Source organism: Octopus sinensis, linkage group LG12 (genome assembly GCF_006345805.1).
Source record: "Octopus sinensis linkage group LG12, ASM634580v1, whole genome shotgun sequence".
NCBI lineage: Eukaryota > Metazoa > Mollusca > Cephalopoda > Octopoda > Octopodidae > Octopus > Octopus sinensis.
Genome location: NC_043008.1, coordinates 51,795,667 through 51,820,655, shown reverse-complemented (window position 1 = coordinate 51,820,655; position 24,989 = coordinate 51,795,667). Strand labels below are relative to the sequence as shown.

Here is a 24,989-nt window from a genome sequence, read left to right as displayed (position 1 = left end):
TATATAAATGCAACAGGGCTCTTCCTGTTTCTGTCAACCAAATCCACTCACAAGACTTTGGTCAGCCTAAAGCTATAGTAGAGAACACTTGCCCAAGGTACCATGTAGTAGGACTGAACTCAGAACCATGTGATTGGGAAGCAAGCATCTTACCACACACCCATGCCTGCACCTAATGATTTTTCATACTCAGGAGTTTACTTTTCATCATGAGTGTCATTTTAACTCTTAACTTCTTGTATTATGATCCAGTACCATAAGGAAATGTTCAAACCTTGTTTCATTTGGAGGGCAATAGGGAACTTTTGTAAGGGGTAAAATCCCTAATCTCTTCTTCTCTCATCCAGCTTAGTTTTGCTACAGAATCATTACAAGACTGTGCTTTTGGCTTGGAAAATTTTCAATATGATTTTCAGAGTTAATTAAATAGATTGGAGTAGAGAAGTTAGTATGTTAGATTTGTAAACTTCACTTAACTCTGTCTTTCATTCAGATATTTTAACTGCAGTTTTAAATTGCCATATACAAGCATAATAATCCTTTCTACTATAGGCACAAGGCCTGAAATTTGGGGGAGGGGGCTAGTTGATTTCATTAACCCCAGTGCGTAACTGGTACTTATTTAATTGACCCCGAAAGGGCAAAAGGCAAAGTCAACCTTGGTGAAATTTGAACTCAGAACATTGTGGTAGATGAAATACTACTAAGTATTTTGCCCAGCATGCTAACAATTCTGCCAGCTCACCACCTTGTTACAAACAATTTTATTACTCTAAATTCTTCCTTATTTTCAAAATTAATTAAATCAAAGGTAAAATAATTGAATAGAAATATGGTAACAAAAAAGGGTTAAACTCAATCAGACATTTTTGGTGCTGTTATTAAACTGTCACTCTGGTGATACATGAAGAAATTGATAATTATCTATTTTCATGATGAGATATGATTCGTTTGGTTGTATTTCCTCTTCTTTCGCTTGATCTTCTTAATTTCCATTGTGGATCTACCTAATTCTTCCCCACACCTTTTTTGATATACATACATGTTTATGTGCGCATGTATATATGTATGAATATATGTAAATAAATATGTGTATATGTGTGTTGGTGTTTATCTGTGTATGTATATGTGTATGGACCTATATTTTTGTATGTGCATGTGTATATGTGTATACACCCCTGAAATGAAGAATTTCTTGAATTGTGTATTGTTGTTATTCTTTCACTTGTTGGTCACATATCGCCCATAAACAAACTTGAGAAAATGCATTCATTTAATCATAAAAATATAAAAAATCACAAAAAAATTAACAAGAGTATGAGTAATTTTGAGGATAACTGTAGATAATAGATTCTGTTAAGAGAGGCTGGTATTACTTTTCAACAGTGTAGGATAGGGGTGAGAGTTCACAGAGATTGGAAAATCACAGAGAAATATAGCAGATACATATTATGGAGGTAGGCTTTTGAGGGGGCAGGGATAGGGGTAATAGAATGGAGATAGGAAAAAAGGCCACTTAGATAAAGCCAAACAGATGAGGATTGGTCTTATGTGGTTGGAATGAACTATGTTGTTGTGGTCTACCAGTCATCAATGAGAACTAAAATGCTAGAAATGGATACCCAACTTCAAGAGGGAGGCATTACAATTTCAGGATTGATAATTAAGTACAATATTTAGAGATTAATGTGGCTAGAGTACATAAAATATATATATATTGAAGGAATAGATACCAATAAAAAATAAACAGATGCAAAGTTAACTTAGAAATAAAGGATAGTTTAAAATTGTAAGGTTTAAATTTACCAACCAAAGCCTAGAATTAAAGTGACACTTAGAACTAAGAATAAAATTGAATGAATTAAGATATATAAAATGAAAGGAAGTAAGAAAAACAAGGTAAAAAATATACATATATAAGGTAGAAAAGGAGTAAAATATAAAATAGAAAGAATTTAATTTAATTTAATTTGGTGAAACTATGGGCCTATAGATTCTATGTCTTGAAAGAGATAATATTATTTTATGTCTAGACAGAGATAATGACAGTGAATATGTAGAAACAGGTGTTATAGATATCATGTGTTGATTTCTCTTATATTTAGACCTGTGGAAGATCTTGAATGAATGGAAGCATTTATGTTTGGAGGTTGAAAAAGCTCCATGTTGCCTATTAAGCAATTGTGCTGAATCCTGTAGTAATATCTGCAGGGCTCCCCTTCTCTCAGTTGGATGCATTACTCAAGCCCCTTTTTGAACTATGGATTTACTTGGGAATATACATAAGGAGGTACACCTTCATGGAAATATGGATAGATTCCCATACCCTCCAGAACAGAATGAACTATGAACTATAATGAACCTTGAACTTCATACCTTATTCCACATTTCCCTTCATCAAATTCTCTCTACTTCTCTACATAACGGTTTCCTGCCTATATATTCTCTTGCTTGTACACTCAACATATTGATCCACTACCTATGATATCCTAGAAACAGCTGTAAGACATTATTATTTACTTTTGTTCACTTCACCATTAAACTAATCTAAATGAACCGATAAGCTTGTCCTGCCTTGGGTTTTTTTTCCTCTTCTTTAAATTATAACTGCAGACTTGGAGGTAGTTTACAGATTTCCTATTCTCTGCCTACTGGACAGTGGCCACCACAACTCCAGCCCCCATTGAGTACTTGTATCCTAGTCAATTGGAGCACACGGAGTGCATATCTATTAGTTGAGATCACTTGTGACCTAAACTCTTCATCTTCACACACACACACACACATACATTGTCAGATAGATTGAGAGATAGATACATATACACACTCACATATATATATATGTATATAAACACTTGCATACATTTATCACACACACTCAAGTACTCATGCACACACACACATACACACAAAATAATTACCTGTTCCCATGATGGGAATTGTTTTGGTAGAATGTATTTTCTCTTGTTTCTCTTCTTCATCTTGTTTCCCTAAGAAGTAAAGAATAAATTTTAATTAAAAATTGACAAAATATCTTTGAAACACACAAACATTATTATTGATCTGAGGGGTCTAATCCTGCATAATGAGAGGATTGTCCATCTCAGACATTGATACCATCAATCTGAAGGAACCATTTAGCCAGGAATATATTCTTAGACATGAAAATTAGCTGATGACAATAACAAATGATGAACTGATAACATCATCATTATTTTGATGTCTACATTTCCATATTTGCATGGGATAAATGGAATTCGTTGAGGCAGATTTGTTAGGACAGGGTGCCCTTCCTGTCCAGTACATGAATATGTGTATGCATGTCTGTCTGTCTGTCTGTCTGTCTGTCTATCTATCTATATATCTATCTATATATATATATCATCATCATCATCATTATCATCATCATCGTTTAACGTCCGTTTTCCATGCTAGCATGGGTTGGACGGTTCGACCAGGGTCTGGGAAGCCAGGAGGCAGCACCAGGCTCCAGTCTGATCTGGCAGTGTTTCTACAGCTGGATGCCCTTCCTAACGCCAACCACTCCATGAGTGTAGTGGGTGCTTTTTACATGCCACCGGCACAGGTGCCAGGGGAGTCTGGCACCGGCCACGATCGGTTGGTGCTTTTTACGTGCCACTAGCACAGACGCCAGTCAAAGCGGCGCTGGCATCGGCCACATTCGGATGGTGCTTTTTACATGCCACTAGCACAGAAGCCAGTCTAGGTGGCGCTGGCATCGGCCACGTTCAGATGGTGCTTTTTACATGCAACTGGCACAGAAGCCAGTCAAGGCGGCGCTGGCACCGGCCACATTCGGATGGTGCTTTTTACGTGAGAATGAGGCTCATCTTCTAGAATGAGGCTCATCTTCTAGGCTGTAGTTTCCAGCACAGAATCTCCGGAACCACCACTGACACTGGTTTACACTAACTGTCCAATCTCCATATACTGCATTACTATTCCTCACACTTTCCATTGTGTTCTTTCTTTTATTGACCGCATAAAGAAAAATATGCCAAATATACTCCTTTGTCATTTCCATTATAGCTTTGAAAAAAATAATTGTTAAAATCGAACTGCACTCTTCAAAACTTGCACTAAAAATAAGTACAAGGTAAAAAATTACTACCTGCTTTTATAGCAAGTTGATACAGCTAGACTTTTAGTTCATGCAATTGAAAATACTGCATTATTGATGGGATAACCCAATATATATATATATATATATATATATATATATATTAAAAGGTGGTGAGCTGGCAGAAACATTAGTATGCCAGGTGAAATGCTTAGCGGTATTTCATCTTGCTTTACGTTCTGAGCTCAAATCATACCCAAACTATTATATATAATATATTTGATATATTTAATTTGCTTATCTGCCTAATTGCCTCAACAATACCACTACTTTCTTTACCTTGTGGAATAGACATTAGGTTTGAATCTTTTGAGCTCTACTGTCATCTTTGTAGAGAATCTTTGGATTTCATCTGTGGACTCATCATCATCATCATCATCATCGTTTAACGTCCGTTCTCCATGCTAGCATGGGTTGGACGGTTCGACCGGGGATCTGGGAAGCCAGAAGGCTGCACCAGGCTCCGGTCTTATCTGGCAATGTTTCTACAGCTGGATGCCCTTCCTAACGCCAACCACTCCATGAGTGTAGTGGGTGCTTTTTATGTGCCACCTGCACTGGTGCCAGGCGAGGCTGGCGTCGGTCACGGTCGGATTGGTGCATTTTACGTGCCACCGGCACGGAAGCCAGTCGAGGCGGCACTGGCTTCGGCCACGATTCGGATGGTGATTTTTACATGCCACCGACACGGAACCCAGTCGAGGTGGCGCTGGCATTGGCCACGATTCGGATTGTGCTTTTTACGTACCTCCAGTCCAGGGGTCCTGGTATCTGCCAGGTGCCAGTCATAGGATTGGTTCAATTTCAATTCCGATTTCGATTTCACTTGCCCCAACAGGTCTTCGCAAGCAAAGTGGGGATGGATGGCATAGGTGCCTGTCATCGGATGAGGTTCGATATCGACTTCGCTTGCCTCAACAGGTCTTTGTGTGTCCAAGGGAAGAAAGGTATGCATAAGTGGGCTGGACTCACTTGTCCTGCCTGGTCTTCTCACGCACAGCATATTTCCAAAGGTCTCGGTTGCTGGTCATTTCCTCAGTGAGACCTAACGTTTGAAGGTCGTGCTTCACCACCTCGTCCCAGGTTTTCCTGGGTCTACCTCTTCCACGGGTTCCCTCAACTGCTAGGGATTGGCACTTTTTCACACACCTATCTTCATCCATTCTCACCACGACCATACCAGCGCAATCGTCTCTCTTGCACAACTGATGCTTCTTAGGTACAACATTTCTCTCAGGGTACTAACGCTCTGTCGAGTATGCACACTGACATTACACATCCACCGGAGCATACTGGCTTCATTCCTCACGAGCTTACGCATGTCCTCAGCAGTCACAGCCCATGTTTAACTGCCATGTAGCATGACTGTTCGTACACATGCATCATACAGTCTGCCTTTTACTCTGAGCGAGAGGCCTTTAGTCACCAGCAGAGGTAAGAGCTCCCTAAACTTTGGCCAGGCTATTCTTACTCTAGCAGTTACACTTTCAATGCACCCACCCCCACTACTGACTTGGCCACCTAGATAACGGAAACTATCAACTACTTCTAGTTTTTCCCCCTGGAAAGTGACGGAAGTTGTTTTCTGCAGATTTTCAGAGTTTATTGCTCCTGAGCATCTGCCACATACAAAAACTATCTTCCCAGTTAGCCTTCCTTTAACATTGCTGCACCTCTTATGTGTCCATAGCTTACACTGGGTACATCTTATAGAGTTTCTACCTACACCTTTTCTACAGATCGAGCAGGGCCATCTTCCTGACGACATTTGTGGATTGTCTACCTTCCTACTTATTAGTACTTTGGTTTTAGCTAGGTTGACTCTAAGACCCCTCGATTCTAAACCCTCCTTCCACACCTGGAACTTCTCTTCCAGTTCTGATAGTGACTCAGCAATTAGAGCAAGGTTGTCAGCATAGAGGAGCTCCCAGGGGCAACCTGTCTTGAATTACTCCGTTATTGCCTGGAGGACTATGATAAATAGGAGAGGGCTGAGTACTGAACCTGGTGGACCCCAACCTCTACTTTGAATTCTTCTGTGTACATGTTGCCAACCCTAACCTTACTTATGGCATCCCTGTACATGGCTTGCACAGCCCTCACCAGCCATTCATCTATCCCTAGTTTCCTCATTGGGCACCAGATAAGGGATCGGGGGACCTGTCAAAGGCTTTCTCCATGTCAACGAAAGCCAGGTACAGGGGCTTATCTTTGGCTAGGTATTTCCCTGCAGCTGTCTCACCAGAAATATGGCATCAGTGGTGCTTTTCCCTGGCATGAAACCAAACTGCATCTCGTCCAAGTTGACTCTCTCCCTAACCAGTTGGGCTATGACCCTCTCTGTAACCTTCATTACCTGATCCAACAGCTTGATACCTCTGTAATTATTTGTATCTAGGGCGTCTCCTTTACCTTTGTAGCAGTTGACTAGTATGCTGCTACACCAGTCATTGGGTATGACTCCGTGTATCACCTGGTTAACTATACGGGTGACTAGGTTATAGCCAACACTGCCAGATATTTCGAGCATCTCTGCAGTAATTCCTGATGGGCCTGGGGCTTTCCCTGTCTTCATGCTTCTAATTGCTTTAACTATCAAAGAATTGTCAACTTGGATGGCTGGTCTCTCTGTTGGGTTGACATTTGGCAGACTCTCTTTATCCCATTCATTTTCTTTATTCAGCAACCTTTCATAGTGGCATCTCCAAACCTCTCTCTTTGCATCCTCATTTAGCGCAAGTGAACCATCATCCATGCAGACACATTTCTCTCCTACCACATCACGATTCTCTCTCACACACTGTCTTGCAACACAAAATACTTCAAGTCTTTCATCCTCACGGAGCAGAACATTGGCAAATTTTATCTTATCCGCTTCCCCTCTGGCTAAATAAACCTGTCTCCTAGCTTCCCTTCTGGCTGTCTGATACAATTCCCTGCTACCACCGTTCTTCCAGTCCCTCCAAGCCTGTTTCTTTTGTCTAATAGCCCTGTCAACCACATTGTTCCACCACCACGTTACTCTGGGTCGAGATGGGACTTTGCTTCATCCACAGATCTGGTCAGTGGCTGTCAGCAGATTGTCCCGTTGAACTCTCCAGTTGTCTTCCACATTGAGTGAAGCTATATCCCCTTCTATTTCGTCAAAGGCTTCAAGTAGTATGTCTCTAAATCTCTGTCCATTTGCAGGATCTTTAAGCTTCCAGACCCTTCTCCTCCAAGTTGGTCTTCTTCTGGGCAACCATTTAGCTCTGATCCTGATGTCGCTAACTACTAATCTATGTTGAGGAGTACATTCTTCGCCTGGAAAGGTTTTGGCATTTATAAGCAGCCCTCTTTCCTTCTTTCTGGCGAGGATGTAGTCAATCTGGCTAGTGTGTCTGCCAGAACGGTAGGTGACTAGGTGAGAGGTGGGTTTCCTGAAGTTGGTATTGCAAACCATAAGGTCATTTGCATCGCAGAACTCCAGCAGCCTGGTTCCCTCCTCATTTCGAGAGCCAAAACCGTAGCCTCCATGAACGCCATGGAAGCCCCCGACATGCCGTCCAACATGTCCATTGAAATCACCTGCCACAAAGAGAAGGTCACTGTCATTTGTCAACGAGGTAGTCCGCAATAGGGTGTTGTAGAATTGGTCTTTCTGTCCTTCCGGTAGCCCTGGTTTAGGGGCATAGGCCGAGATGATGGTAGCTAACATATGGTGAAGCACTAATCTAATCTTAAGTACTCTATCACTTACTCTGACTACCTCGATTACCTTATCTACCCATTTCTCCGCTAGAAGTATACCCACGCCCCCGACCCCGTCAGTGTTCCCTGCCCAGAAAATCTTGTACCTGTGTTCCTTGCCTGTGAGGAGCCTAGCGGAACCTCCTCTCCACCTTACTTCCTGAATGCAGCATAAATCCACACAGCTCCGTTCAAGCAGCTCAACAATCTCTCCAGACCTACTATAATATATATATATATATATATATATATACGTAAATCATAGTCGTGGCCAATGCCAGTGCTGTCTGACTGGCACCCATTGTCGATGGTATGTAAAAAGCACCATTTGAGCATTGGGCCTCATGGGGGGGTAGTGACAGGTGACCAAGACCTTTGGTGATAGACCATGCTTATGAAGACCTGTCAAGTCAAGTGAGGCTGGGGTCATGGCTGATGCTGGTACCAGCTTATTGGCACCCATGCCAATGGCACATGAAAGACACCTACTACATGCTTGGAGTGGTTGGCATTAGGAAAAGCTTCCGGCCATAGAAACCTTGCCAAAGCAGATTGGAAACTGGTACAGCCCCCGACTTAGCAGTTTCCAGACAAACCCTGCAAACTGTGCCAGCATAGAAAGTAGATGTTAACGAGGTTGATGATGATAAGGATGATATATATATAGGATTAGGAAAAGCCTCTGGCCATAGAAACCTTGCCACATAAGGTTGGAAACTGGTGCATCCCCCAATTTAGCAGTTTGCAGTCAAACGCTGCAACCTGTGCCAGCATAGAAAGCAGATGTTAACGATGTTGATAATGATAATGATATATATATATATATATATGATATATATAATATATATTAGAGAAAAAAACCCCACTATTATGCAATTCAAACGATGATAGACAAAAACAAAATCATAAATAAAAAATAATAAAATATATTTTTGTAAAACATAACTAGATCACAAAAAGTATAAAAATGAATAATAAATATATAATAAGTAAAAAAACTACATATGTTTCATGGTTATAATTAAATTCGAATTACAATTAAATTTAAATTTAATCCAAATCAATTCAATTTAAAATTATAGTCACTCTTCAGGTTAATGATAATAGTGAAATAAATAAGTAAATAGAGTTAAACAATATTTATTAAAAGAATAAAATAATGATTTTTCTTATAGAAGAAACTCCATTAACTAAATTTGAAACTTAAAACATTAGGATCAGTTGCCCACAATACATTTATTATGCTAAAATTTAAGGTAAAAAATAGAGTAGATAGAAAAATGTATTTATCTGTGAAGATATAATTTAGCTTAATAAAAAACATTAATATACTATAGAATATCTTTAACATACTTATACTCTAATATTTAATTACCAAACTATTTTACAAAACAATCACTCTTAATATTTTAAAATTTTAGTTCACATATAATAATTATAAAATAATAAATATATAAAAATAAGTATCTAATGATAATCAAAAAATGTAGTAATTAAAAATCTATATTTTTTCTATCAATAAACACATAAACAATAAATATATTAGTCCACTATTACTTACATAAATATAGAAATCTTTCAAAAATATTTATGAAATAAAAAATAAGAATTGAAAAATTCCAAAGTAAATACGTATAACTTATCTTTATAAAATACTTATTACTATTATTATTAAATGTAATAGTACTAGAAATATAATAAGACTAGAAATGTAATAAGAATTTTTTGTTAAATTAAAACATTTTTACGATCTAGATCCCAAAGTGATTAATGTTTTAAAATTTACGTTCAAATATAATAATTATAAGATAATAATATTTAAATAAATGTACATATTTAGGCGCAGGAGTGGCAGTGTGGTAAGTAGCTTGCTAACCAACCACATGGTTCCGGGTTCAGTCCCGCTGCATGGCATCTTGGGCAAGTGTCTTCTGCTATAGCCCGGGCCGACCAATGCCTTGTGAGTGGATTTGGTAGACGGAAACTGAAAGAAGCCTGTCGTATATATGTATATATATGTATATATGTTGTGTTTGTGTGTCTGTGTTTGTCCCCCTAGCATTGTTTGACAACCGATGCTGGTGTTTACGTCCCTGTCACTTAGCAGTTCGGCAAAAAGAGACCGATAGAATAAGTACTGGGCTTATAAAAAAAGAATAAGTCCCGGGGTCGAGTTGCTCGACTAAAAGGCGGTGCTCCAGCATGGCCGCAGTCAAATGACTGAAACAAGTAAAAGAGTAAAGAGTAAAGAGTAATATTTAAGTTATCATTAACAAATAAAAAAATTATAAATTCATATTTAACAATCAATACTTATATAGAGTACAATAATATTTCTTAAATATATATGTATTTATGATAAGCATATATTATGATATATATATATATATATATATATATATATATATATATATATATATATATATATATATATATATATACATATATATATATGTGTGGGTAAAAGAATTTTCCATTCTTCCCAAGCATTAAAATCATGCACCTGCTTGTTGTTCCTATATCTGTCTGCATTCTTGTTTTTCTGTAAATTTGAACTGTATATATATGTATATTTATTTTATTAAAAAATTTTTTTTTAATTTTATTTAGCTTCAGCTCACAAGCTGTGGCCATGCTGGGGCACCGCCATTTGGTGTTGCTACATGATTTTACTTCACGAATGCTTTTTGGCAAATGCCATCTGGTGCATGAGAGAGTCCGATGCAGCTGCCCTCATCTGCACCTCCTGTCGTGAAGTTGGTTCATCTGGGACACCTGACAAGAAGAGATCCAGTTTCATTTTAAAGGCATCTGCATCCACCCCATGCAGGTCTCTTAGGTTCTTCGGGCGGAATTTGAAGAGCTGTAGGCCTCGGAACCCTAGGCTATCACAGTATCTTGTCCTACATCTTGATGGTAAATTTGGAGGCCTTGGCCCTATGCAGTGGCGCCCAGTTCTGGCATTTGTGTAACTCTCGATGCCAAAGTTTGGGACAAGTCCTTCTAGGATCTTCCAGATGTATATTATGGCATATCTTTCTCGCCTACGCTCTAAGGAATAGAGTCTAAATCTCTTGAGTCTTTCCCAATAGCTTATATGCTGCACAGAGGCTATCTTCTTCGTGTAGCTTCGTTGGATCGCCTCAAGTTCTGTGATTAACTTGACACTGGATGGTGACCATAGCTGAGAGCAATAGTCAAAGTGGCTTAGGACAAGTGTCCTCCAGAGGACCATCATGGTTTCCTGGTTTCTTGTTCTAAAGGTTCTAAGAATCCATCTGGTCAGCCGCCTACATTTCATTGCCAATTTAGCAACATGCACATGAAAGGTTGCATCATCACTCATGTAAATACCCTGATCTCACACTGATTGTGCCTCTGGGATTGCAATCCCTCCAGGTCCAGTGTATTTATTGGGTATTGCACTTAGTTTTGCATGCTGATTGTATAAAGCTTGAAACTTTTCAGCATTGAACTGCATGCTATTCTTTTCAGCCCACTTGTATATTTTGTCCAGCTCACATTGCAGGTGCTTAGTGTCTTCAGGGTTCTGCATTGCCTGTGAAACTTTTGTATCATCTGCATAACTTGTGATCGTGGCTCTCTGCATGGCTGAGGGCATGTCTGAGAGGGCCATTATGAACAGTAGTGGTCCCAGAACAGTGCCTTGCGGAACACCGCTCACTATTTGCGTGTTAATGGAAGTGGCCCCATTGGCTACTACCACCTGACTTCTATCCTTCAGAAAGTCATGAAGCCATTCTCCCAATTTTCCAACTATGCCAAGATCACGCAGTTTGTGACATATCATTCCATGATCGACTTTATCAAAGGCCTTTGCAAAGCCGAGATATATGACTTCCACATTTGAGTGGTTGAGCAGTCGTTTCAACACCCAGTCATAGTGTTGTAGGAGCTGAATTAAGCAGCTTCTGCCTGGTCGGAAACCATGTTGGGTGTCAGGCAGCAAGTCATTTTCTTCAAGGAAGGTGATTAGTTTCCTTCTGACTATTCGTTCCATGACCTTGCTGATGTGTGAGGTCAGAGAGATAGGTCTGTAGTTCTGGGCCTCCGCTCTGCTACCTCCTTTATGAATAGGGCATATTTTACCATCTTTCAGTTTTCTTGGAAGTTTGCCAGTTGCAAGGAAGCTCTGAGAGAGGAACTGCAGTGGTCTTGCTAGGACTCTCTTACATACTTTTAGAAGGATTGCTGGGAATCCATCGGAGCCAGTAGCAGAGTTTGTTTTCATTTCATCAATAGCCTTTATTACATCGTCTTCCTTTATATTGATGTAATTAATCATCGCTGCCTCTGATTTTATATCTGCATTGGTAAAGAAGTCAGTTGGATTGCTGACTTGAAAATACCCTAGGGGTGGAGTGAAAATACTCTTGAATTGCTCATTTAGTATTTCACTTACTCTCATTGGATTTCCTGTGAGTGTACCATCCTTTTCAAGGAGTGGCCCTATCCTACAGTGCACCGTAACTGTTTCTTTGGCATACCTGTAGAAAGCTCTGGGGTTAGATTTTATGTTGTCAATAGCCCAAGCTTCTTTGTCTGCTCTTTCTTTTTCATGGGAGAGTTGCAGACATTTTTCAATTTCCAACAGTTTTATTTTCAGGCGGGACTTTTCACCGCTTTCAATTTGTTTGTTTAGGCGATTTGAAACTTTTGTACGCTGTCTCATTAGAATTTTCCTCTCTCTGGGGATTTTGCTCTTGTGTACAGTGGCCTTTCTCTCTGGGACACATTTGTAGCATAGGGCTTGCATTACAGACATGAATTGTTGAAGTTTCACGTCGATGTCTGGCGAGGATAGACATTCAGGCCAGTTTTGTTTGAGGATCTCTTTCTCAATTTGTTTCCAGTTTGCCTTATGGAAGTTCAAGCTGGAAAGATTCTGAGAGTTTCTTGTAGGCTGCATGTCCATGCTTTCCTTTGGCCCGTACATGGTCAGCTCTACCATGTTGTGATTCGAGAGTAGTATCGGCGTCACTTTCACATTATGGATGAGATCCATATTATTTGTGAAGCAGAGATCCAGTATGTTACCTGCCCTAGTTGGTTGGAGTATTACTTGCTCCATGTACAGTGTTGATGAGATTCAGGAAGGACATCGCCTGTCCTCGTTCACATTGTGTCATTCCTGGGAGAGAAAGGCCCTCGGGCCATCTGACATTGGGTAGATTGAAGTCTCCCATAAGAAGTACACTTATGTGTTGTTCTAATGTGACTAGAACTTCTTCTATTATTATAAGGCAGTCTTCAAACTTGCCTACATGGCTTGGAGCATCTGGAGGGCGATATGTAGCACATATAACTACACCAAGTTGCCTTATATGTACAATTAGTGTGTCACACACCGAATTTGAGTATGACAAAAGGACCTGGGGTGTGAGGTCCTCACGGATGTACATAGCAACTCCTCCATGACTCCTTTCTTTTCTGTCAGTCCGTAGTACAACATACTGTGGTATGTGTATTTCCGCATCTGCTATGTCCGGTTTCAGGTGTGTTTCCGTAAGTGCTATGCATAAGGCTTGATTGCATGCAACAAAGTCTCTCAAGAATGGGATTTTTGTCCTATTACTGAGTGTTAGCAGTCCTCTGATGTTTAGTAGGAGCATCGAGGTGAGGTGTATGTTGTTGCCGGCGGTGTCCACCTTGGGTCTATTTGCTGTGGCGGTCTTGTGTATTGTGGATAGTCCCATCTGCGAGTTTGAGTTTGATGGAGCCAGGTTAGCTGCTGTACAATCTTTTGTGCCATGCACAAAAAAGATTCTCGTTCAGCAGCTGCCCTTTCAATAACATGTTGGCGGTTTGTAGCATGCACCACATCTGCGTACCTCCGTTTTGGGGCAGGTGGTGCGTGGTCCATTCCTTTCCCTTTTGGTAGTTGGTTTCTGACCTGTTTCGTGTTTATCTGGCAGGGTCTTTGATGTGCAAAATGGCAGCCTGCACCTTCCTCTCCATGCTAGCAGACACCTTTCAGGTGGAATTTACACATTCGTGTGCACTGTCTGTTTCTATCCTTTTTGGTACATGGATAGTCAGGTTTGCTTCTATCCTTGGCTGTTTCATCTTTTGTTTTTCTTTTAGTTTTTCCTCCTTTTATTTCTTTTTTGGCTCTTTCATCTCCATGGTTTTGGCTTTGGCTTTTGGTGCTGGTAGGAGCACTTGCACTTGGGTTTACTTCCCGGGCAGGTTTCTCACCTGAGAATATATATATATACATATATATATACATATATATATATATACATATATATATACATATATATATGCATATATATATTTATTTATATATATATAAAAATATATATACATATACATATAAATATATATATATATACATATGTATATATACATATATATATATATACATATATATATATACATATAAGCGAGAAAGAAGCAACAAGAATGGATAGGTTTTTAGTACAATCGTTTCATACAAGACAGGCTTTATTAAAAGTTGCAAAATTACAGCATATAAACGTGTCCCGTACTCATCAGCTAAAATACATGTGAGTTCTCTAGACATCCTAGTGGTTGAGGCTATACTTAAGTATGAAGATAATTAAGTAACATAAACATAAACAGATATCCAAAAAGTTAATAGCTACAGCCTCTTGTAAATAGCAGTAATATGATTAATGTGGCAAATACCTAATCATATAACAAGAATTGATACCTACCTCATTGTGTTCAACCATTGATAATTTATCGCCTGTGAATATGAAATTCCTCTTCATTTCTCTGGAAATTTACATCTACACCATTGGAATTGTGCATCTATACAAGGATTAATTCACCCTCTCTGTAATGCTAATAAGCAGGAATTGAGACCCACCTCGTTGTGATTAACAATGGATAAATTTGTCTTCTGTGAGTATGTAATCCCTCATCATATCTCTGGAAATTCATATGTGCACTATGGATTAGGTCACCTTCTCTGGGTTGCTATTAAAACTTTTTTAAAATTCTGTGATAAGACTGTACATCATCTTTAAAGAACTTTAATGAACTTTGGATATCTGTTTATGTTTATGTTACTTAATTATCTTCATTACTTCATGAGTATAGCCTCACCACTAGGATGTCTAGAGAACTCACATGTATTTTAGCTGATAGTACGGGACACGTTTATATGCTGTAATTTTTGCAACTTTTAATAAAGCCTGTCCTTGTATGAAACGATTGTACTAAAAACCTATCCATTCTTGTTGCTTCTTTCTCACTTATAATCACCCCACATTACTGTATTGTTAAAACAGTATAGTTTTTTTTTTTTTTTTTTGGTGCATCTAAGTTAGGTACCATATTCAAGTAAATTCATTTAAATTAACTTGAATCTTTATTGCTTTTTGTATATATACATATATATATATATCTATATATATATACATACATATATACATATATATATATATATATATCTATACATATATAGATACATATATATACATACATACATACATATATATATATATATATATATATATATTTATATATATAATTATATATATATATACATACATATATACATATATATATATATATCTATACATACATACATATATATATACACATACAAATATATATATATACATACATATATATATATATATACATACATATATATATATACATATACATATATATATATATACATACATATATATATATATACATACATATATATACATACATATATATACATACATACATATATATATATATATCATCATCATCATCGTTTAACGTCCGTTCTCCATGCTAGCATGGGTTGGACGGTTCGACCGGGGATCTGGGAAGCCAGAAGGCTGCACCAGGCTCCAGTCTTATCTGGCAGTGTTTCTACAGCTGGATGCACTTCCTAACGCCAACCACTCCTTGAGTGTAGTGGGTGATTTTTACGTGCCACCTGCACAGGTGCCAGGCGAGGCTGGCAACGGCCACGGTCGGATTGGTGTATTTTATGTGCCACCGGCACGGAAGCCAGACGAGGCAGAGCTGGCATCGGCCACGAGTCGGATAGTGCTTTTTACGTACCACCAGACCAGGGATCCTGGCTGGTTCAATTCGATTTCGATTTCGATTTCGCTTGCCCCAACATGTCTTCGCAAGCAAGGAGGTTGGCATGTGTGCCTGTCGTACGGTCAGATTGGTGTATTTTACGTGCCACCGGCACGGAAACCAGTGGAGGTGGCGCTGGCATCGGCCACGAGTCGGATAGTGCTTTTTACGTACCACCAGACCAGGGATCCTGGCTGGTTCAATTCGATTTGATTTGATTTGATTTCGCTTGCCCCAACATGTCTTCGCAAGCAAGGGGGTTGGCATGGGTGCCTGTCGTACGGTCAGATTGGTGTATTTTACGTGCCACCGGCACGGAAGCCAGTGGAGGTGGCGCTGGCATCGGCCACAAGTCGGATAGTGCTTTTTACGTACCACCAGACCAGGGATCCTGGCTGGTTCAATTCGATTTTGATTTCGCTTGCCCCAACATGTCTTCGCAAGCAAAGGGGGTTGGCATGGGTGCCTGTCGTCGGATGAGGTTCTATATCGACTTCGCTTGCCTCAACAGATCTTTGTATCCAAGGGAGGAAAGGCATTCATAAGTGGACTGGGCTCACTTGTCCTGCCTGGCCTTCTCACGTACAGAATATTTCCAAAGGTCTCGGTCGCTGGTCATTTCCTCAGTGAGGCCTAAAGTTCGAAGGTCGTGCTTCACCATCTCGTCCCAGGTTTTCCTGGGTCTACCTCTTCCACGGGTTCCCTCAACTGCTAAGGATTGGCACTTTCTCACACACCTATCTTCATCCATTCTCGCCACATGACCATACCAGCGCAATCGTCTCTCTTGCACACCACAACTTACGCCTCTTAGGTACAACATTTCTCTCAAGGTGCTAACGCTCTGTCGAGTATGTACACTGATATTACACATCCATCGGAGCATACTGGTTTCATTCCTCACGAGCTTACGCATGTCCTCGGCAGTCACGGCCCATGTTTCACTGCCATGTAGCATGGCTGTTCGTACACATGCATCATACAGTCTGCCTTTTACTCTGAGCGAGAGGCCTTTAGTCACCAGCAGAGGTAAGAGCTCCCTAAACTTTGCCCAGGCTATTCTTATTCTAGCAGTTACACTTTCAGCGCACCCACCCCCACTACTGACTTGGTTACCTAGATAACGGAAGCTATCAACTACTTCTAGTTTTTCCCCTTGGAAAGTGACGGAAGTTATTTTCTGCAGATTTTCGGAGGTTAATGCTCCTGAGCATCTGCCACATACAAAAACTTATATATATATATATATATACATACATACATACACACACACACACACACACACATATAATATATATACATATACATACATACATACATACATATATATATATAATATATATATATATATATATATATATATACACATATATTTAATAAAACTAACTTCTTCCCTTAGAAATAGATATCATTCTAACTGCCAGAAAGACACTCATCTCCTACGATGATTAACTTTGGTGCCAGGATACCCATAATAACTTCTAAGATATAACCATGGGCTCCTCCAACTCTACTCAGGTCACAGAGTTGTTTGAAGTATACCTTTTCCAACAACTTCGCATGTATTTCTCTAACTTTGGGAGCTGTTAGTATAGGAACAATGCATTGCTGGTTACTACGAAAATAAGTAAATCTGAATTAGAGAAAACTAAAAAAAACTCACATAAATTCTTTGCTAATTTTAACTCGTCTATCTCCTTTGAAAACACTTACAAAAAGGCTCACTTTGTAGATGTTACTTTAGATTTAGAATCTTCGCTACACTCCCCCTTTCCATAAACCGAATCAATACTTCAGATACATTAATACAGATGCTAAGCACAATAAATCTACCTTCAATAGAGTAATCAAAGGTATATCTATTTAGATATCTGATCTCTCGGCCATGGAGGAAATCTTCAATATCCATGCTACATACTATAACCAGGCACTAACTGCTAGCAGCTTCTCCCAGCAAATTAAATTCATGGCAAACACTAGGCTTAAAAAAAAACATTGCTAATCTCAATCCCAAAAGGCATGCCCCACTACTAGACAAATAAACCATTCCACTATGAATGACAATAAAGCTTACAACTCACCTCTAACAAATACTGCAGATTATACTTCCCCTATTTTGCCTAACAAAAGTTGGGTAAATCAATTCTCTGGTTTATACCTCCATTCACCTTAAACATTAAGGGCTTAGCCAAAACATTCTTTCAAATAGTAGATGCTAACTTCCCATATCACCATAAGTACCATTCAATCTTTAATAGACTGACACCCCCAAATTATCCTACTCCTCTCTGCTCATTATAGAATCTATTGTTACTTCCTCCAATAAACATAAATATAATTCCTACTACCTAAATATACATAATCATAACAAAGGTCAAAGCTACAAAAACACTAATAACATTGATGGCATACACCACACCCACTAGAATCAGAATTAACCAAGATACAAACATCCCTGCCTCCTATGAAGGTCAAAGTGTAACTGAGATGAGTGTGGATACTAATAGCACCACCACTAATACTAATATTAACAACTCCAATATGACTGATACCACCATTACTACTATTGCTAGTGTTATTGACAGTGATAATAATTTTACTACTACTAATGATAATAATAATAATGACAACAACAATAATTATAATACGGGCTAATCCCCTAACAACACCTTTAATTCTAATTTCTCCATAAATAATAACACTCATAGGACAAATAGATATAACTGCTAATCCATAACCGAATGCCCATTGCAAGCCCACTCTATAAGATTTAACGTAGTATACAAATGCATGGTCCACAACATATCACATAATTCTGCTAACTACTATATCAGGTCTACTATTAATTTTAAACAGAGATATTCTGCACATATGAACTCATTTAAGTATGAGGAGTATAGCAAATTGATCTCCCTACCCAACTATATACACCATCTAATAAATAGAAAGATGCCATACAAGAAATCCTAGGCCATAATAGACTCCAGGGTCCCTTACCAAGGCTAGCGATCCCCTTGTAGACTATACCTAAAAGAAGCCATGCAAATATTAATACATAATTCACCACAATTGTTAATAAACAACACAAAGCCTTTTTCTACATGTTGTTATAGGTTCTATCACACCTTAAAATTCTTCTATAGATCCAAATGCAAACAAAATCAACATGCATAACACATCCATCCACAGTTGTTACAATATATGTAGATATATATATCTATGTACATGTGTGTGCGTGCGTGTGTGTACATATACTTGTATGTGCATGCCTTATATGTATGCTTATGTGCATATATGTGGGTTCATGTACAACCTCAACATACAAATTCAAGAACACCATAGAAAATGTCATGGTTCAATAGAGAAGGTGCCTGCAGCAACACATTGTGAAATGCAAAGAGGAGGATGGGCAACTAAAACATTTTGGTCATCCACCGCATCTGTTTCAATCCTCACTGGACTGAAGATGGTCATGGACAAGAGAGTGAAGATAATGATGCTCAACTCTACTTCATTTTAAACCAAGTCACCATTCAAGTCATCAGTCATTTCAAGGATGATTGGATGGTCCTTGTCTCTCTAGTAGATGAACATATTTTATTTATTTATATATATATATATATATATATATATATATATATCATCATCATCATCATCATCATCGTTTAACATCCGTCTTCCATACTGGCATGGGTTTGATGGTTTGACTGAGGTCTGGACAGCCAGTGGCTGCACCAGGTTTCAGTCTGATCCGACAATGTTTCTACAGCTGGATGCCCTTCCTAATGCCACCCACTCCGAGAGTGTAGTGGATGCTTTTTACATACCACTGGCACAGGGGCCAGTCAGGCGGGCTTGGCATCGGTCGCATTCAGATAGTGCATTTTATATGCCACTGGCACTGGGGCTAGTCAGTGGGTACTGGCATTGGCCACATTTGGATGATGCTTTTTATGTGCCACTGGCATGAGAGCCAATCAGGGAGTACTGGCATCAGCCACATTTAGATGATGCCTTTTACACACCATACATATATATATATATATATATATATATATATATATATATATATATACATATATTATAGCAAATATAATAAGCCTCAGAAATTACAGCTACTCAGGATTTCTTGGTTGAAATATTCATATTTTAACATTTATCAAGCTGTTAAAAGCAACTGTGTTTGGTGGAATTGATGTTTAAATGAGCACACACATCTAGAAAAAGACAGAGAAACACAGGGAAATAATTAACTTTACTATAATCATAGCCAGTGTCTTATGAGTATCAGAATTACACATACCAACACTGTAATGGTTTATTATGTTTCCAGTGGTTTATCCTTAATTTCTACTAAGAAGCATTTTGTAAAATGCAGATAAGAAGAAATATTCTCACTTCTGGTATTTATAGTCATTGGAGGTTCTTAGTTTTTTTTTTAAAGATACAGTTATTCATGCAAGCATATGAAATGTATTTTGACCTGTTAACATAAGGTTTGGTCTTGGAAAGGCTCTTCCATTTAATGTTGTAGCTGATGTTCTCATCCTGAAGCTTCCAGACGAATGCCACGGGGCTTGTTGCATGTCTAAATTTTGAAAGATGGTTTTTATATCTGGATTTAAATTTTCCTTACACTGATTCAATATAACACTTAGTCTCTGTCCAGCCATTGCCATAGTTTGCTGATACCAGCACTTCATATGCAACTGATGATATATTGCCTGCCTGCCCTAGAGGATATTTAGATTTATCTCTTCATGTACATCCAGGACATATCTGAGTCTTCAGATGTTTATGGATAAAGGCTTTTCAACTGGGGGGTGGATAGAAAGATATTTAATAGACATACAGTTAAAAATCATATATTCATGTTGGCTGTTTACTACATTATCCACCCAACCAGCTTGTGTTTGTATATATGTAATAGAAATATGTGTGTATGTATGTGACTGTATTTGTCTGTATATGCATAGGTGTGCCTATTTATAATGATGTTGATGTGTGACATTTAAAACAACAATATCTAAATCTTTAAACATTCACATTATTCTGTCAAAAGTAATGCTTTTTTTATTCACATTGTTTTGAATTAATCATGCAATATCTTGTAGCTTTAAGATTTTGATGATGAAACTATTTATCGTTAGAATGACATTGTAAGGGTATGTGTGAAGCCAAATCTGGCCAGTTTGAACATAAAACAGGTAGAATATTTTGGCTGGATATGGCCAGTTAAAATGCTGAAGGATTAAATTAAACAATTTCAGATACACCATATACCTTTTGTTATTGGGATAAATTCTGGCATCAAGTTATCCTGAGTTTTGCTTCCTCCAGTTGTTTTGAATTTATACTCTGTGAAATTGTTGATCAAACTTATCTGAAATGATAGATTTGAAATTTCATTAATATAACCCACCTGATTATGATTTGCTTCAGTTCATTGTCAAGGTGTTGATGTTGTTTGTCCTTGCATTCTCTATTGGTGTCAACATTCTGTAGGGAAGACACTTCAAATATTTTCCATCCCTCCGAATCAATCAATCAATAAATCAATAAATTAATCAATCAAATAGCCAATAATATTTATATCATAAAAGCCCGATGAATAGATCCACTGATGGACTTTTCTCCTAACCAGATGTTACTGTCAATGGGTTATTAACATTTTTCTTTTTAATTAAAAGAGTGAATGTGGATTTAGTACAGAGGCTCAGTAGAACAGTCAACAATTTACTTTGCTCTCATTGCTTTCAGCTGTAAGATGTATCATATGGGGTACCTATATGCACTGTAGTGGAATAGACCAGAAAGAAGTGAGCAACGTTGGAGATGAATTTTCAGTTATTCACGTGGTAGGGTAACACTTTGTGAGGGAGGGGTTTAGTTGATTACACTGACACAAAGATCATCATCATGATCATCATAATCATCATCATCCCCACCACCACCACCACCAGAGATCAGGGATGGTAAGTATATGGGGAGGATGAAGGGAATAAGGTGGGGAACAGAGAAGAGAAGGGTTAGTTATAAGGTTGAGAAAAAAGGAGGATCAGAATTGAAAAGAGAATGAGTTTAGTGGGGGACAGGTCTAGGGCTATCCATCATTATAAGTATGTTTTAGAAAAGAATGAGAAGTAAACTTGGTTCCACTGAGAGTGTGGACCCAGCCATTTTGAAGTATCAAATGCATTCTCATAAAACATGCAGCCTGCCTCCCTATCATCTTTAGATATTTTAAACTAGAATAAAAATATAATTTTACTTCACTGATCCTCAGAGATTTATCAAAGAAATTGAATCTTAGGCTTGTGATTTCACTGTCTTCATATGTCTTCAGATTAAAATATTTAACATAGTAATCTCCATATATAGCTAGATGTTTCCAAAACAACTTTCTAGAGGAAGAAGATAACCCGTCTTGATTTATTTCTACGGTGAAATTTCGTTCATGTTCTTCAGGAGAAATAACTTTCAACACCCAATCTTTGCCTGAAATATAAATTCAGAAAATGTCTTTTAGTGTGTGTATGTGTGTGTGTGTGTGTGTGTGTGTGTGCATATGCACACCTAAATACATATACATTTAAATCTGTAAGACCCTTAAGTGATGCATTTATATCGTTCACCTAAAGTACTCATAATTTGTTACATCATTTTGGATTTGTGGAAGTAATGATGTGGAAGTGTGGTAAGAAGTGGAGATGTGGCAGTATGGTAAGAAGTGCAGCATGGTAAGAAGTAATGATGTGGGAGAGTATTAAGTAATAATGATGTGTCAGTGTGGTAACAAGCAATGATGTGGTAATGAGGTGAGAAGTAATGAGGTAGCAGTGTAGTAAAAGTAATAATGTGGCAGTGTGGTAAGTAGTAATGATGTGGCAGTGTGATAAGAAGAAATGATGTAGGAGTGTGGTAAGAATTCACGATGTGGTTGTGTAGTAAGAAGTACAGATGTGGCAGATGGTAAGAAATAATGATGTAGCATTGTGTTAAGAATTCACGATGTGGTTGTGTAGTAAGAAGTACAGATGTTGCGGTGTGGTAAGAAGTAATGATGTGGCAGATGGTAAGAAATAATGATGTAGCATTGTGTTAAGAATTCACGATGTGGTAGTGAGGTAAGAATGATATGGAGGTGTGGTAAGAAGTAAGAAGTGCAGATGTGGCAGTGTAATAAAAGTAATGATGTGTGAGTTGGTAATAAGTAATGATGTGACAGTTTGGTAATAATTAACGATGTGGTAGTTTGGTAACAAGTGATAATTTGGGAATGCGGTAAGAAGTAATGATGTGGCAGTGTGACAAGAATTAATGGTGATACAGTGTGGTAAGAATACTGGTGTGACAGTGTGGTAAGAAGTAATGATGTAACAGTATTGTAAGAAGTAAAGATGTGGTAATGTGGTAGTGAAGTAAGTAGTAATAATTATGCGGCCGTCTGGTACGAAGTAATGATTTACTAGTTTTGCAAGAATTAATGATGTGTGAATGTGTTAAGTAGTATTGATGTAGCAGTGTGGTATGAAGTACAGATCTGGTAGTGTGGTAAGAAGTAATGACATATTAATGTGCTAAGAAGTAATGATGTGGCTGTGTGGTAATAATTAATAATGTAGCAGTGTGGTAAGGAGTAATGATGTGGCAGTGTTGTAAGAAGTTTGCTTGCCAACTGCATGGTTTGGGATTCATTCCCACTGTATGGCACCTTTGCCATGTGTCTTCTACTATCAGGGTGGTCTGAAAAGTTCATAGGCTGTGTATGAAGGAGAGATGCTACAGTTGTGAAATCTTGCATGCATTAATTTCAAATCTTCCTATTAATAAAGAAATAGTTTCTTTCCATCGAAACTGACATCTGACTGTTCAAGGAAGACTTCAAACGTAAGAGCTTGCCACTTCTCTTGGAAAGGGACAAAGTCTGGCATCGTGGTATTATCAAGTATTTGTAGAAAAAGTGATTAGACCCCAAGAACTGTCATACAGACATGATTGCTACATTAATGGATAATGCTCCAGCTTTAATGAGAGTGCAAAAGTGAGCATCTGAGGGGAAGAGATAGTCTTGAAGATGGCTCAATGTCTGAATGATTTGCAATTGCCACCACTCAGGAAAACAATTATTGTGTTCACCACTTGGTGATGGATGATTGATGATTAACTATAAATTAAACTAGCAGTATCGCCCGGCGTTGCTCGGGTTTGTAAGGGAAATAACTATATAAGCATTTTTAGAGAGTTACTTCCCTTATATAACCAGAGTAAAAATCATTAAAATGCGGAAAAATGATGGTAATTTTTTTTTTAAATCATAGACTCATCGTAGACGCGCGCTAATACCCAGAAGGGCTCGATATGAATCACGACTATAAGATACCCGCTTTTGGTTAAACTGCACCGCAAAATGTGGGAGTAGTTAGGAATCTAAATCGGAGTAGACAGACACACACACACACAACTTTAGTTTTATATATAAAGATAGCGAATGTTATTTGCAAATCCTGTGAGAAAGTAGTGAGGAGATGACAATGGACCAAGGTGTATGGCAATATGAGGTTGTTGAGAAGACTCATCCAGCAAAACAAAACTGAATTCTGGAAGCACTCTGTGTTATTCTGCCCATACTCAACATTAATTCTTAAACTCCACCCCAATGAACCAAACTTCATCTCTTCATGCACTATACTTTCACTCCCTATCACTCCTACCATCCAATTCTGCTCTGTCATCTATCTCATCTGTCTTCCCTCAGCCAGCTGTATCATTGCTATCCTGCTGGTCCCCTATATACTTGTGTCTCACCACTCACTGCATCCCCGTTCTCCTCCCTTCATCTCTTTTGCACTCTCATGAACTGTTTGCTCACTATCCCAATCCAGTCCTCTCTTCTACCCCATTTACATTCATCTCCTAATATCTAGAGGCACACACTGGCACGTTGCCACCATCTCTCTCTCTTTCCCACAGACTGGGGTAACCCTCATCGTCTGGCACAAAGCCACCTCTCTCAATATCACTCTCCCTCCCA

General features: G+C 38.4%; 1 protein-coding gene across 1 annotated transcript in view; it reads right to left on the bottom strand.

Moving 5' to 3' along the window:
- Positions 1-24,989, bottom strand: part of LOC115217841 — a 153,567-nt gene that overhangs the window by 10,627 nt on the left and 117,951 nt on the right. Inside the window, exons 9-11 of the mRNA XM_036507773.1 lie at positions 22,227-22,453; positions 21,239-21,338; positions 2,922-2,990 (exon numbers count right to left, since the gene is read on the bottom strand). Of these exons, the coding sequence (XP_036363666.1) occupies positions 2,922-2,990; positions 21,239-21,338; positions 22,227-22,453 (396 nt within the window). The remainder of the gene's footprint in view (positions 1-2,921; positions 2,991-21,238; positions 21,339-22,226; positions 22,454-24,989) is intronic.